A 13,350-nucleotide genomic window follows, 5' to 3' on the forward strand; every position below is an offset into this window, starting at 1 on the left:
GAAATAAGGCATTAAAAAGATCTTCACTTGCTCACTGTGTTTAACTTAGTAATAGACATTAATATGTTCATGATTTTCAATAAATACTTATTTCCTATCTCTAAGAAAAGTTAAATAATCCTCATGAAAGAAAATGAGCCCCCGAGTGTCACTCTGCATATTAGCACGTAGCCGGGTCTCTGCCAAGTTGCCCTCTGACTGACTGCTGCAGATGCTCTTTCTCAAGTATTCTGAGTCATATCTTTAGTGCAAGTCTTCAGGGACAAACAATAGCACCTGTTCCTCACAAGATATCAGGCCAGTTAGCCCATTCATGTATCTTTAATGAAGCTCTGGGGCAGATGGCAAAAAATGGCATCATCAACAACTTAGCACAGAGAAAACAAAGGGCATAAGTGTTGATGCAACAATGCTGTTTTATGAATAGGAAGAGTCAGAACCTAAGTGTTTCACATGCATCTGCTGCTGTCTTGATTGTCTGAAAGATGTGAGGAACACCGTAGCAATTAAAATTTCTGGGCGTGTAGCCTATTTGATCAAGAATGTGTTCCCTACCCTCTGCAGAAGGGAAATGCTTTGGTCCGGGATTGTGGAAGTTTAGAATTAATGGGCAGTTGTGCTTTGGGGGATACAGTTTGTTTCTTTCCTGATGCACTGACTAGGCTTCACCTATGATGGGGTTCCTGGTTTCTCATTAGTCATTCAACTTACATACCCAGTTAGTGCTGACTTCCAAAGCAATAAAAATAATGCAGTTTCACGCTCAGAGATTATTTTTGGTCACATTGTTTTACTCTTTATATTAATAAAATCAGTTTTACTTTTACCTATGGGATAATTAAAGAATCTCTGAATTTGGGCTAAGGGAAAACTACACTTTCAAGAAAAAAAGATGCTATTTGAAATTTTGATAACTTCCTGGAAAAGACATGTGGAGACTGGTCACTCTTTGATGGAGTGAGGGGAACTCTATTATTTCTTATTCTTCAGTAAAATATTTTTGAAGGTTGCTGTTTACAATGTGACTGCCTTTCCTGGCACGTCACCAAATGGGAAAATAGGATGATGGGAAGGAAGAGGAAAGGCAGGCTTACATTCTTCAGAGCAGGGTGGGGCTTTTCTGTATTTTCAAAATTCTTTATCTGCCTTAGGCACTGACATGCAGTGCAGTAAACTTAATTCACAACTTCCATAGAAGAAAAATATTTTGGATATTTATGTGATTCTTGTGTGGCCACCAAGCCCTCTTTCCTTACCTCTCCCCCACACCTTGCCCTTGCTTTCCATTTTTGTCCCACCTTCAACCAATATTCTAGTAAGTAAAATAAATGGCAAGCTATGAAAGGAGAAATTGTTGCTTTAATTCATGATTTCCACTCACATTATTTGCACTGGGTCATACTGGTGAGCTTTGTATGAAAGATAGCAGTCGTAAGTATTCATAGACCTTCATTACCCTTGCTAGTTTTTTTTTTTTTTTTTTTTTTGCGGTACGCAGCCCTCTTACTGTTGTGGCCTCTCCCGTTGTGGAGCACAGGCTCCGGACGCGCAGGCCCAGCGGCCATGACTCACGGCCCCAGCCGCTCCGCAGCATGTGGGATCTTCCCGGACCGGGGCACGAACCCGTGTCCCCTGCATCGGCAGGCAGACTCTCAACCACTGTGCCACCAGGGAAGCCCCCTTGCTAGTTTTTAAGACACATAATTTCTTTTAAATGGTATCCCACTGGTGAAATCTGAATAAGATTTTTGGATTGTATCAATGTCAGTGCCCTGGTTGTAATATTGTTCTATAATTTTTCAAGATGTTACCATTGGGGGAAACTGAGTTAAGCAAACATGGGATCTTTCTGTATTATTTGTTACAGCCACATGTAAATTTACAATTATATTTATAAAACTTTCAATCAAATAATTTTTTTCACAAAGAATTATATTCCTTATCTCATTTAGGTCTGTTTAGCAAAAGATGACTTTATGATTAATATAATATAGTACTTAAAAGTATAGACTTTGAGCCTGACATACCTGCCCTTGAATCTTGGCTCTACCACTTTTTAATTGGGTAAGTTACCTAACCTCTCGTGGTTTTGTCTTTGTCATTAAATAAATGAGGATAATAACAGTAGGTAGCTCACAAAGTTTTGAGAATTAAATGAGATAGAGCATGTGAGACACTTCCCAGTGCTTGACATATAGGAAATACTGGAACATATTAGTTGCTGTGATGATGATGATGATTTCTGTAATTAGAGATAGAAGAGGAGTTTTCATCATCTCTCAGCCTATGTTCTAAATGGCCACTGGATACTTTGGCTTGTATTTAATAAAGGGCATTTTGAGTTTTCATATTATTATTTTACTTAAAATGAGTTAAGGGCAATTTTATCATCTGGAGCTAAATGATTATTGCTAATGAATTAACTGGAATTAATGACAATAGATTTGAGATCAAATATTCTGGGTATAAAATAAGAGAGAAGGAACAGACTAAAACTGAACAACATAATATCTATACTCCCAGTCACCTCCAGAGACACACCTCTGAAATATAAAATTATTTTCAGTTGCAGCCCCCCAGATTTTCTCTATACAAAGAGTGTACACACATGATTTCTCTCTTTTCTATCAATGAAGTCCATGTGATATAATGGAAAAAGCACTGGACAGGGTGGTTAGCAGTTCTGGATTCTAGATCCAGCTCTGTTATAGGCAGTGTGACCTCCACACTGCCTATGACAGTGAGAGCCTTACCTTCTCTAAGCCACCTGGTTCCCTATGTGTAAATTGTGAGGTTTGAATTGGATTAGTGATTCTCAGAGAATGGTCCCGGGACCAACAGCACTAACGAGCTTCACCTGGGAACTTGTTAGAACAGTACACTCTCAGGTTTCCCCCTCAGATCTACTGATTCAGGGACTCTGAGTGTGGGGTTGAACAATTTTTGTTTTAATAAGCCCTCTGGTTGATTCTGAAGTCCGTAGAAGTTTGAGAATCACTTCTCTGGATTAAATTTTAGTCTAAATTTTGGACTGTTGGACCCAACCTCCAGAGTTTCTGATTCATAGGTCTGGGGTGGAGTCTGATAATTTGCTTTTTGAAGTTAGATGCTGCTGGTCAGGTACCACACTTTGAGAACTACTAGGTTAGATAAACTCTAAGCTCCATTTCAACTCTGTGATTCCATCATTATCATTGCTTTCACAATGCCTTCTGTCCCCCTCCTTATTTACTTTGTCCCTCAGTTTATTGAAACCGCGTCTTACCTAATAGTTAACATTGAAACTTTCTAAAATATCCTACCTTGTAGAGGGTGATGGACAGAAAAGAGCTTCCCTAAATTCTTACAGCTTTTGTTAATATGAAGCACCTGCAGCTCTTTGGCATTAAAAATGACCTTAGGACCTGCTATATAACACAGGGAACTCTGCGCAATGTTATGTGGCAGCCTGGATGGGAGGGGAGTCTGGGGGAGAATGGATACACGTATATGTATGGTTGAGCTGCATTGCTGTGCGCCTGAAACTATCACAACATTGTTAATCAGCTATACTCCAACATAAAATAAAAAGTTTAAAAAAAAATGACCTTAGGTGGCCTACTTAATTATCTCATGTGCGTAGCTAATTACAAAGGAAATATCTTCAGACACCAAGTTTCAATAATTAAGGTCTGATGCCTAATTGCCATTGATCCCTTTATGTTGTCTTAAGATCTGAAGAGCTTGGGCACCAATGTAAAAATAAAATTATGTTTTCATTTGAAAATGCTGTTTAATGAATAACACTAAAGATCCCAAATTACATCTTCAAATGAGCTTTTTAATCCCACCTTCTTTTTCTTGGTTTTCTGGATATTTGGGATGGGATAATGCTCTGTGAGGCATGGGTCTGCTAAGAACAAACAAGCCTCTGCCTGCCAAACTGAATTATTTATTTGGCTCATGTTTTCTGTTTTTGAAGTAGAGTTATGGGTTAAGATCCACTGTTTCTTGTTTTATCAGTAATTTGATAATTTTCTAGTACTGAATTGTAAACTATATAAGAGAAAAGCAAGGATCTAACATTTACTTAGTGCCTATTATATGCCAGTCACTGTGCCACAAGCATTACTTTTCTTGTTTATTTAATCCTCACAACAACCATGTAAGGTAGTATCATTAGCTTTGGTTTTTACATGAGGAAATAGACTCAGGAAGGCTAAGTAACTGCTCAAGATCACACAGCCATAGAAATGGCATTGTATAGATTTAAGCTCAGATTCGTTTGACAACAAAGCCTTTGTAGGCATAGTAGATTCTGAATAAAAATATGTGTTGAATGAATGAGTAAAGGAATGACTATATGCCATTATCTTCCTAATGTTGATTTTTAAACAATCATAGAATTATAAAGTTGAAAAGGCACTATAGGTCATTATCTAATCAGGGTTTTAGTTATGCATATCCTTTAAAGCATCTCTAACAGATGAGTATACAGCCTTTACTTGACCACCTCTTGGGAAATGGCACACACGACCTCTTTAATCACAGTGATTATTGAATAGCTCATTATTAGAAAATTCTTTGCATTCAACTTCCCTAAAATCTCTTTCTTTTGAGCCTAGATCTGCTCTTTGTAACTGCTCAGACTTAATCTGGTTCTTCTTCCATACATAATTCTTTCAAATATTTGAACATAAGCATATATCTTCTCTCTCCCAAGCAAAATAGCCCCCATTTTTCCAGTTACTTTTCAAGATCCACACATAATAATAACTTAATAAATGTTTGTTAAATGAAAGAAGGAAAGAATAAATAAATTTGATACCTAGACTCCTCAGTTTCTTGTTTCCTTTCTTTACAATGTGAAGCATCTGTGCTGTGTTCTGGGTACATGCTAGGACCATATTTCTAGAAGTAAATGAAGTGATTTCCTTTGATATACTCTTGCACTGCACAATAGTCACCCACAAAAATATCATTTTTTAATTTTCTGACATAGAACAGCGCTGTCATCTTTGACATCTCAGGTTTGCATCAGGTCACAACAAGCTGGAGTTGAACAGCAAACCTAGTGCTTTTCTTCAGGGTTAAAGGCAAGACCTGGGCGCTAGGGGATCAGCTCCAGTTTAAGCAGGCTAAGTTGGTACTCTAATGTACAAAACTTGGGCTTACCTCAGCTAAAATGGAAGAAATAGCTGCCCAAAGCTAGTTTCTTTCACGCCCCACTGGCAACGTAGTAATTGCACAAAGACCTTTTTATTATAAGTTGATTTTCCTGAGAAATGAATTCTGAAAAATACTGTAAAGTGTTTATTTTTTGCTTGCCCTTTATTAACCCACATCTTAGGGCTTTCCCTAGAGAGAAACTGTTGGTAAATGAAACCTCTTAGACCTACACAGGAACATTTTTGCAATATGTCCCTGGCTGTGGAGGGAACAGGGACAGGACAAGGCAAGTTGGTGCTATTTAAACAGGGTCATCAGCCAGTATATGGAATTTTGCCTAAAGAGAAGATTTAGGAATTTAAACGGGGGAAGAGTTTGGGGTTGGTAGAATTACTGGGAAAGGTTTGTATCTTAAACAGGATATAATGCAGATCTTTTATACTAGTAAGGAGGGCAAAGACCCAGTTTGAACTTAAAGATCATTTCTCTTAGTACGTCCTAGTTTTGATCTTTAAATAACAAAGGTCCTATAGTTTAATTTATAAAATCATGCCCTAAAAGCCAGCACAGAACCTTCCTGTGATGCTATTGGAATCAGGGCAGCATGCATAGAGTAAGGGAGGGAGCTAGGAAATTAAAGTGTGATTTTCACAGACATGATTCTGTCATAGTTCTTATTTTCTTTATATGGAATACAAATGCTGATATAGAGTGAAGATTTTCTGTTTTGCATTTTTGTGCTCTTTGATACATTTATTGAGGTCAAATGAAATTTGATATAGTAGGATTTATTATGAAGTGCTCTCTGAATACAACTCCATAATTACTCAGCTACATGGTAGTGCATAAAGCTGTAAAACTGCTTAGCCAGACAAGCAATTTATGTGTTACATCGAGGTGTGGATGGCAAAGAATATTAGTTTAATTGGGAGCCAAGATGTAGTAGCCTTAAATCTGAAGAGCTATATGTTTAACATAATGCAGCGAGGCTTCGAAATAAGATACCTAAACTGGGGAGCTGCAGCTTTTGGAATATATAAAAATTAGACATTACTTTCTGACCAAAGATACTAAGTACTATTTTCAAAATAAAGTACAGAATGCAAAGCAGGTGAAAGGGCAAAACCTTTCAACATTGTAAGGTGACAGAAGAAAACATTTCTTCTAGTTCTTTGTTTTAAAAAAAGAAAGAAAATAAAAGGAAAAAAAGTCAAGATAAAAGATAACCAGTAACTATAATTTAGTGGAAGCAGGGATGAGGCAAATTCACAATGAGGTTATGTCCTTGGTGTACCAGTGGAATCTGAAAGGGATTTGGTGAATTTAGCCTGAAGTTTTCTCAGGGAGCAGATTTGGAATGAGGTTAAAAGTGGGTGGCTGTTTGGGTACCAGCACACCACCATGGGTGAAAAACAAATACTCCTTGGCATACATTTGCTCTCTGTCTGATCATAGGCTCTCTTCTGTTTAGCAGGTTCAGGGTCACATGCCTCCGCTCATGATCCCAATTTTTCCACATGACCAGCGGACCCTGGCAGCAGCTGCTGCTGCCCAGCAGGGATTCCTCTTCCCCCCTGGGATAACGTACAAACCAGGTAAGTAGAAGGGATTTCACATTCTTTGGGGAATGCTAAGATCCATATGCTTTTGCTTAGTAATCACAACAAGCACAGAAGCATATGAAGGAACTATGAATAAAAAGATCATAAAAGCTATTTTAAAGTAAAATTAGAATTGTGAAGGGGGCATGTTAATAAACGAATTGGTTGCTAAAAACTTTTACTTTCTCTTCTTCCACTTGAGTTTGTTCTGAATTCACAGATAAAATGCTACTACTTTCCCTCAGGCCTACAAACTTTTGTCAGCTCTCTCTCATACCTTTACTGTGAATAATTGTCTTTGGTTAAAGATACTTTGCTCCTCCTGAGAGCTTTTATACTCTAGGAGAGTGGTCGCATACAGTATAAAATGCTATTATTGTTTGTTGTCTGATTTCTTTTGGAAGAAGAGTTAAAACTAGGCTGATTTAATTAGCTTGCTACTAATAGGTAAAATTCTTTTTGATTTTAGTCTAAATAATGAAGCAGTCAGTTGTATTTTCCTATTCATCTTTGAACCGCAAAAAACAGGACACATAACCTTGCAGTGAAGTATGTTTTGAGATGATTTAGCAAATGTTATGATTTTTCTTTATTCCTCTGAGTTTACTGGACTCCTGGGGAATTCAATTAGGGGCATAATGGTTTGAAGCTTCTTTCAGAGCATCCTAGTAAACAGGGCTTTAAATGTTTAAAGATATGTTGCCAAAGGAACCCAATGTAAGAAGATAGTCAAGTAAATAAAAAGTCAACCTGAATTTCATTTGTGCATTCTTTGTAACTGACCTCAGCTCAGAAGTAGTGACCTTGTTCTACTCATTAATAATTTCTGTGTCAAGTTCTTTTTAACATATTAACCTGATTATATTAACCACCCAGTCTGAGTGCAACAAATCTGACTGCAGCGGTTTCTTTGTGTATGGGTTTATAAAGTGAACAAAGGTATTTTAATATGCTTAAAGCAATAATAAAGTATAAATCACTTTACTAAAATTCTCTGTAAGGAATGTTACTAAATAGCGTAAAAACAAACCTAGTGGGGTTTAACATCTATTTTTTGCCATCAATTACTCTTATGCTTTTGGTAGAAAACCCCCTTCCTTGTGAGGAAAGGAAAGATGTCTGTGTCAAAACCCAAATTATTCAAAGAATAGAGATCTTAAGCGATTGGCTAATTTAAGGACTGACTTTCAAAATTCCTCAGCTATAAAGCAGTCAAAACTAGGAGTAACAATGGTTTTTGGATACCACAGTGAAAGAAAATTGTGTTACTCAAAGTTAAAAGTTGATTTTTCTAGAGCAGAATTTTTAGAGCAAGTTATATTCTGTGAAATTAGTATCCATATTAAGGACAGGATAATATTTGGTCAGAGAATATCTTTCTGTCAGTGCAGTGGTTCACTTCTTCTCTGATCTCTATAAGTAGTTTTGAACTTTCTTCACCTTGACTTCCTTCAGAATGTTGGTGTAAACTAAGTTTACTGGTTTAACCTGAATCTGAGTTGTTATCCCTACACCAGTTTTGGAATCCTTTTAAATGAACTGTATGTGGAAACTATTTAATTTCCATGTTTTTAAATTTAAAATTCTCCATATTTCAAAATCAGGTTATGGGCCTTATTTTCTTCTAGACACAGATATCAACATAATTGACATGTTATGTAACTTTGTTAAGACGATAATACTGTTTTCTTGTTTTCTAACATCTGTATTGCAGTATAATTGCTTTACAATGGTATGTTAGTTTCTGATGTATAACAAAGTGAGTCAGCTATACATATACATGTATCCCCATATCTCCTCCCTCTTGCGTCTCCCTCCCACCTCCCTATCCCACCCCTCTAGGTGGACACAAAACACCGAGCTGATCTCCCTGTGCTATGCGGCTGCTTTCCACTAACTATCTATTTTACATTTGGTGGTGTATGTATATTTCCATGCCACCCTCTCTTTATTCCTGTCCTGCCCGTAGGTTCTTCAGAACCTTTTTTTTTTTTTTTTTTAGATTCCATATATATGTGTTAGCATACAGTATTTGTTTTTCTCTTTCAGACTTACTTCACTCTGTATGACAGACTCTAGGTCCATCCAGCTCACTACAAATAACTCAATTTCATTTCTTTTAAAGGCTGAGTAATATTCCATTGTATATATGTGCCACATCTTCTTTATCCATTCATCTGTCGAGGGACACTTAGGTTGCATCCATGTCCTGGCTATTGTAAATAGAGCTGCAGTGAATATTGTGGTACATGACTCTTTTTGAATTATGGTTTTGTCGGGGTACATGTCCAGTATTGGGATTGCTGGGTCGTTTGGTAGTTCTATTTTTAGTTTGTTAAGAACTTCCATTTTGTTCTGCATAGTGGCTGTATCAGTTTACATTCCCACCAACATTGCAAGAGGGTTCCCTTTTCTCCACACCCTCTCCAGCATTTATTGTTTGTAGATTTTTTTTTTTTTTTTTTGCGGTACGCAGGCCTCTCACTGTTGTGGCCTCTCCCGTTGCAGAGCACAAGCTCCGGATGCGCAGGCTCAGCGGCCATGGCTCACGGGCCCAGCCGCTCCGCAGCATGTGAGATCCTCCCGGACCGGGGCATGAACCCGTGTCCCCTGCATCAGCAGGCGGACTCTCAACCACTGCGCCACCAGGGAAGCCCTGTTTGTAGATTTTTTGATGATGGCCATTCTGACTGGTTTGAGGTGATACCTTGTTGTAGTTTTTGATTTACATTTCTCTAATGATTAGTGATGTTGAGCATCCTTTCATGTGTTTGTTGGCAACGTGTATACCTTCTTTTGAGGAATGTCTATTTAGGTCTTCTGCTCAGTTTTGGATTGGGTTGTTTGTTTTTTTGATACTGAACTGCGTGAGCTGTTTGTATATTTTGGAGATTAATCCTTTGTCCGTTGCTTCGTTTGCAAATATTTTATCCCATTCTAAGGTTGTCTTTTTGTCTTGTTTATGGCTTCCTTTGCTGTGCAAAAGCTTTTAAGTTTCATTAGGTCCTATTTGTTTAGTTTTGTTTTTATTTCCATTACTCTGTGATTTATGTCATAGAGTATTCTGCCTATGTTTTCCTCTAAGAGATTTATAGTGTCTTGTCTTACATTTAGGTCTTTAATCCATTCTGCGTTTATTTTTGTGTATAGTGTTAGGGAGTGTTCTAATTTCATTCTTTTACATGTAGCTGTCCAGTTATCCCAGCACCACTTATTGAAGAGGCTGTCTTTTCTCCATTGTGTACTCTTGCCTCCTTTTTCAAAGGTAAGATTACCATATGTGCATGGGTTTATCTCTGGGCTTTCTATCCTGTTCCATTGATCTATCTTTCTGTTTTTGTGCCAGTACCATACTGTATTGATTATTGTAGCTTTGTAGTATGGTCTGAAGTCAGGGAGCCTGATTCCTCCAGCTCCGTTTTTCTTTCTCAAGATTGCTTTGGCTATTCGGGGTCTTTTGTGTTTCCATTCAAATTGTGAATTTTTTTGTTCTAGTTCTGTGAAAAATGCCATTGGTAGTTTGTTAGGGATTGCATTGAATCTGTAGATGGCTTTGGGTAGTATAGTCATTTTCACAATGTTGATTCTTCCAATCCAAGAACATGGTGTATTTCTCCATCTGTTTGTATCATCTTTAATTTCTTTCACCAGTGTCTTATAGTTTTTTGCATACAGGTCTTTTGTCTCCTTAGGTAGGTTTCTTCCTAGGTATTTTATTCTTCTTGTTGCAGTGGTAAATGGGAGTGTTTCCTTAATTTCTCTTTCAGAATTTTTATTGTTAGCGTATAGGACTGCAAGAGATTTCTGGGCATTAATTTTGTATCCTGCTACTTTACCAAATTCATTGCTTAGCTCTAGTAGTTTTCTGGTAGCATCTTTAGGATTCTCTCTATATAGTATCATGCCATCTGCAAATAGTGACAGTATTACTTCTTTTCTGATTTGGATTCCTTTTATTTCTTTATCTTCTCTTATTGCTGGGGCTAAGATTTTCATGACTGTGTTGAATAATAGTTGTGAGAGTAGGCAACCTTGTCTTGTTCCTGATCTTAGTGAAATGGTTTCAGTTTTTCACCATTGATAATGATGTCGGCTGTGGGTTTGTCATACACGGCCTTTATTATGTTGAGGTAAGTTCCCTCCATGCCTACTTTCTGGAGGGTTTTTATCATAAATGCGTGTTGAATTTTGTCAAAAGCTTTTTCTGCATCTGTTGAGATGATCATAAGGTTTTTCTCCTTCAATTTGTTAATATGGTTTATCACATTGATTGATTTGCATATATTGAAGAATCTTTGCATTCCTGTGGTAAACCCCACTTAATTGTGGTGTATGATCATTTTATTGTGCTGTTGGATTCTGTTTGCTAATATTTTGTTGAGGATTTTTCCATCCATGTTCATCAGTGATACTGGCCTGTAGTTTCCTTTTTGGTGAGATCTTTGTCTGGTTTTGGTATCAGGGTGATGGTGGTCTCGTAGAATGAGTTTGGGAGTGTTCCTCCCTCTGCTATATTATGGAAGAGTTTGAGAAGGATAGGTGTTAGCTCTTTTCTAAATGTTTGATAGAATTCACCTGTGAAGCCATCTGGTCCTGGGCTTTTGTTTGTTGGAAGATTTTTAATCACAGTCTCAATTTCAGTGCTTGTGATGGGTCTGTTTATATTTTCTATTTCTTCCTGCTTCAGTCTCAGAAGGTTGTGCTTTTCTAAGAATTTGTCCATTTCTTCCAGGTTTTCCATTTTATTGGCATATAGTTGCTTGTAGTAATCTCTTATGAACCTTTGTATTTCTGTAGTGTCAGTTGTTACTTCTCCTTTTTCATTTCTTATTCTGTTGATTTGAGTCTTCTTCCTTTTTTTCTTGATGAATCTGGCTAATGTTTCATCAATTTTGTTAATCTTCTTAAAGAACCAGCTTTTAGTTTTTTTGAGCTTTGCTGTTGTTTCCTTCATTTCTTTTTTATTTATTTCTGATCTGATCTTTATGATTTCTTTCCTTCTGCCAACTTTGGGGTTTTCTTGTTCTTCTTTCTGTAATTGCTTTAGGTGTAAGGTTAGGTTGTTTATTTGAGATGTTTCTTGTTTCTTGAGGTAGGATTGTATTGTTATAAACTTCACTCTTAGAACTGGTTTTTCTGCGTCCCATAGGTTTTGGGTCATCATGTTTTCATTGTCATTTGTTTCTAGGTAGTTTTTGATTTCCTCTTTGATTTCTTCAGTGATCTCTTGGTTATTAACTGGTGTATTGTTTAGCCTCCATATGTTTGTATTTTTTACAGTTTTTTTCCTGTAATTGATATCTAGTCTCATAGTGCTGTGGTTGAAAAAGATACTTAATATGATTTCAGTTTTCTTAAATTTATTGAGGCTTGATTTGTGACCCAAGATATGATCTATCCTGGAGAATGTTCCATGAGCACTTGAGAAGAGAGTGTATTCTGTTGTTTTTGGATGGAATGTCCTGTAAATATCAATTAAGTACATCTTGTTTAATGTGTCATTTAAAGCTTGTGTTTCCTTATTTATTTTCATCTTGGATGATCTGTCAATTGGTGAAAGTGGGGTGTTAAAGTCCCCTACTATGATTGCGTTACTGTCAATTTCCCCTTTTATGGCTTTTAGCATTTTCCTTATGTACTGAGGTGCTCCTATATTGGGTGCTTAAATATTTACAACTGTTTTATCTTCTTCTTGGATTGATCCCTTGAGCATTATGTAGTGTCCTTCTTAGTCTCTTGTAATAGTCTTTTTTTAAAGTCTATTTTGTCTGATATGAGAATGGCTACCCCAGCTTTCTTTTGATTTCCATTTGCATGGAATATCTTTTTCCACCCCCTAACTTTCAGTCTGTATGTGTCCCTAGGTCTGAAGTGGGTCTCTTGTAGACAGCATATATATGGGTCTTGTTTTTGTAGCCATTCAGCCAGTCTATGTCTTTTGGTTGGAGCATTTAATCCATTTACATTTAAGGTAATTATCGATATGTATGTTCCTATTACCATGTTCTTAACTGTTTGGGGTTTGTTATTGTAGGTCTTTTCCTTCTCTTGTGCTTCCTGCTTCTCTAGAGAAGTTCCTTTAGCATTTGTTGTAAAGCTGGTTTGGTGGTGCTGAATTCTCTTAGCTTTTCCTTGTCTGTAAATGTTTTAATTTCTCCGTTGAGTTGAATCTGAATGCGATCCTTGCTGGGTAGAGTAACCTTGGTTGTAGGTTTTTCCCTTTCATCACTTTAAATATGTCCTGCCACTCCCTTCTGGCTTGCAGAGTTTCTGCTGAAAGATCAACTGGTAACCTTATGGGGATTCCCTTGTATGTTATTTGTTGCTTTTCCCTTGCTGCTTTTAATATTTTTTCTTTGTATTTAATTTTTGATAGTTTGATTAATATGTGTCTTGGTGTGTTTCTCCTTGGATTTATCCTGTATGGGACTCTCTGTGCTTCCTGGACTTGATTGACTATTTTGTTTCCCATATTAGGGATGTTTCCAACTATGATGTCTTCAAATATTTTCTCAGTCCCTTTTTTTTTTCTCTTCCTCTTCGGGGACCCCTATAATTCGAATGTTGGTGCATTTAATGTTGTCCCAGAGGTCTCTGAGAT

The 13,350-nt window shown here is 37.1% G+C and overlaps 1 protein-coding gene across 22 annotated transcripts in view; it reads left to right on the plus strand.

The window, feature by feature from the left end:
* Positions 1–13,350, plus strand: part of SOX6 (SRY-box transcription factor 6) — a 620,530-nt gene that overhangs the window by 472,624 nt on the left and 134,556 nt on the right. For 16 of the 22 annotated variants that reach the window (XM_089915099.1, XM_089915100.1, XM_089915104.1 and 13 more), the window contains one exon: positions 6,620–6,743. In XM_089915099.1, the coding sequence (XP_089771225.1) occupies positions 6,620–6,743 (124 nt within the window). The remainder of the gene's footprint in view (positions 1–6,619; positions 6,744–13,350) is intronic. The other 6 variants (XM_089915107.1, XM_089915111.1, XM_089915109.1 and 3 more) reach the window with 1 other exon arrangement.

This window comes from Delphinapterus leucas, chromosome 7 (genome assembly GCF_059928025.1).
Source record: "Delphinapterus leucas isolate spDelLeu-1000000601 "Yukka" chromosome 7, BTC_Dleu_Yukka2, whole genome shotgun sequence".
Classification (NCBI taxonomy): Eukaryota; Metazoa; Chordata; class Mammalia; order Artiodactyla; family Monodontidae; genus Delphinapterus; species Delphinapterus leucas.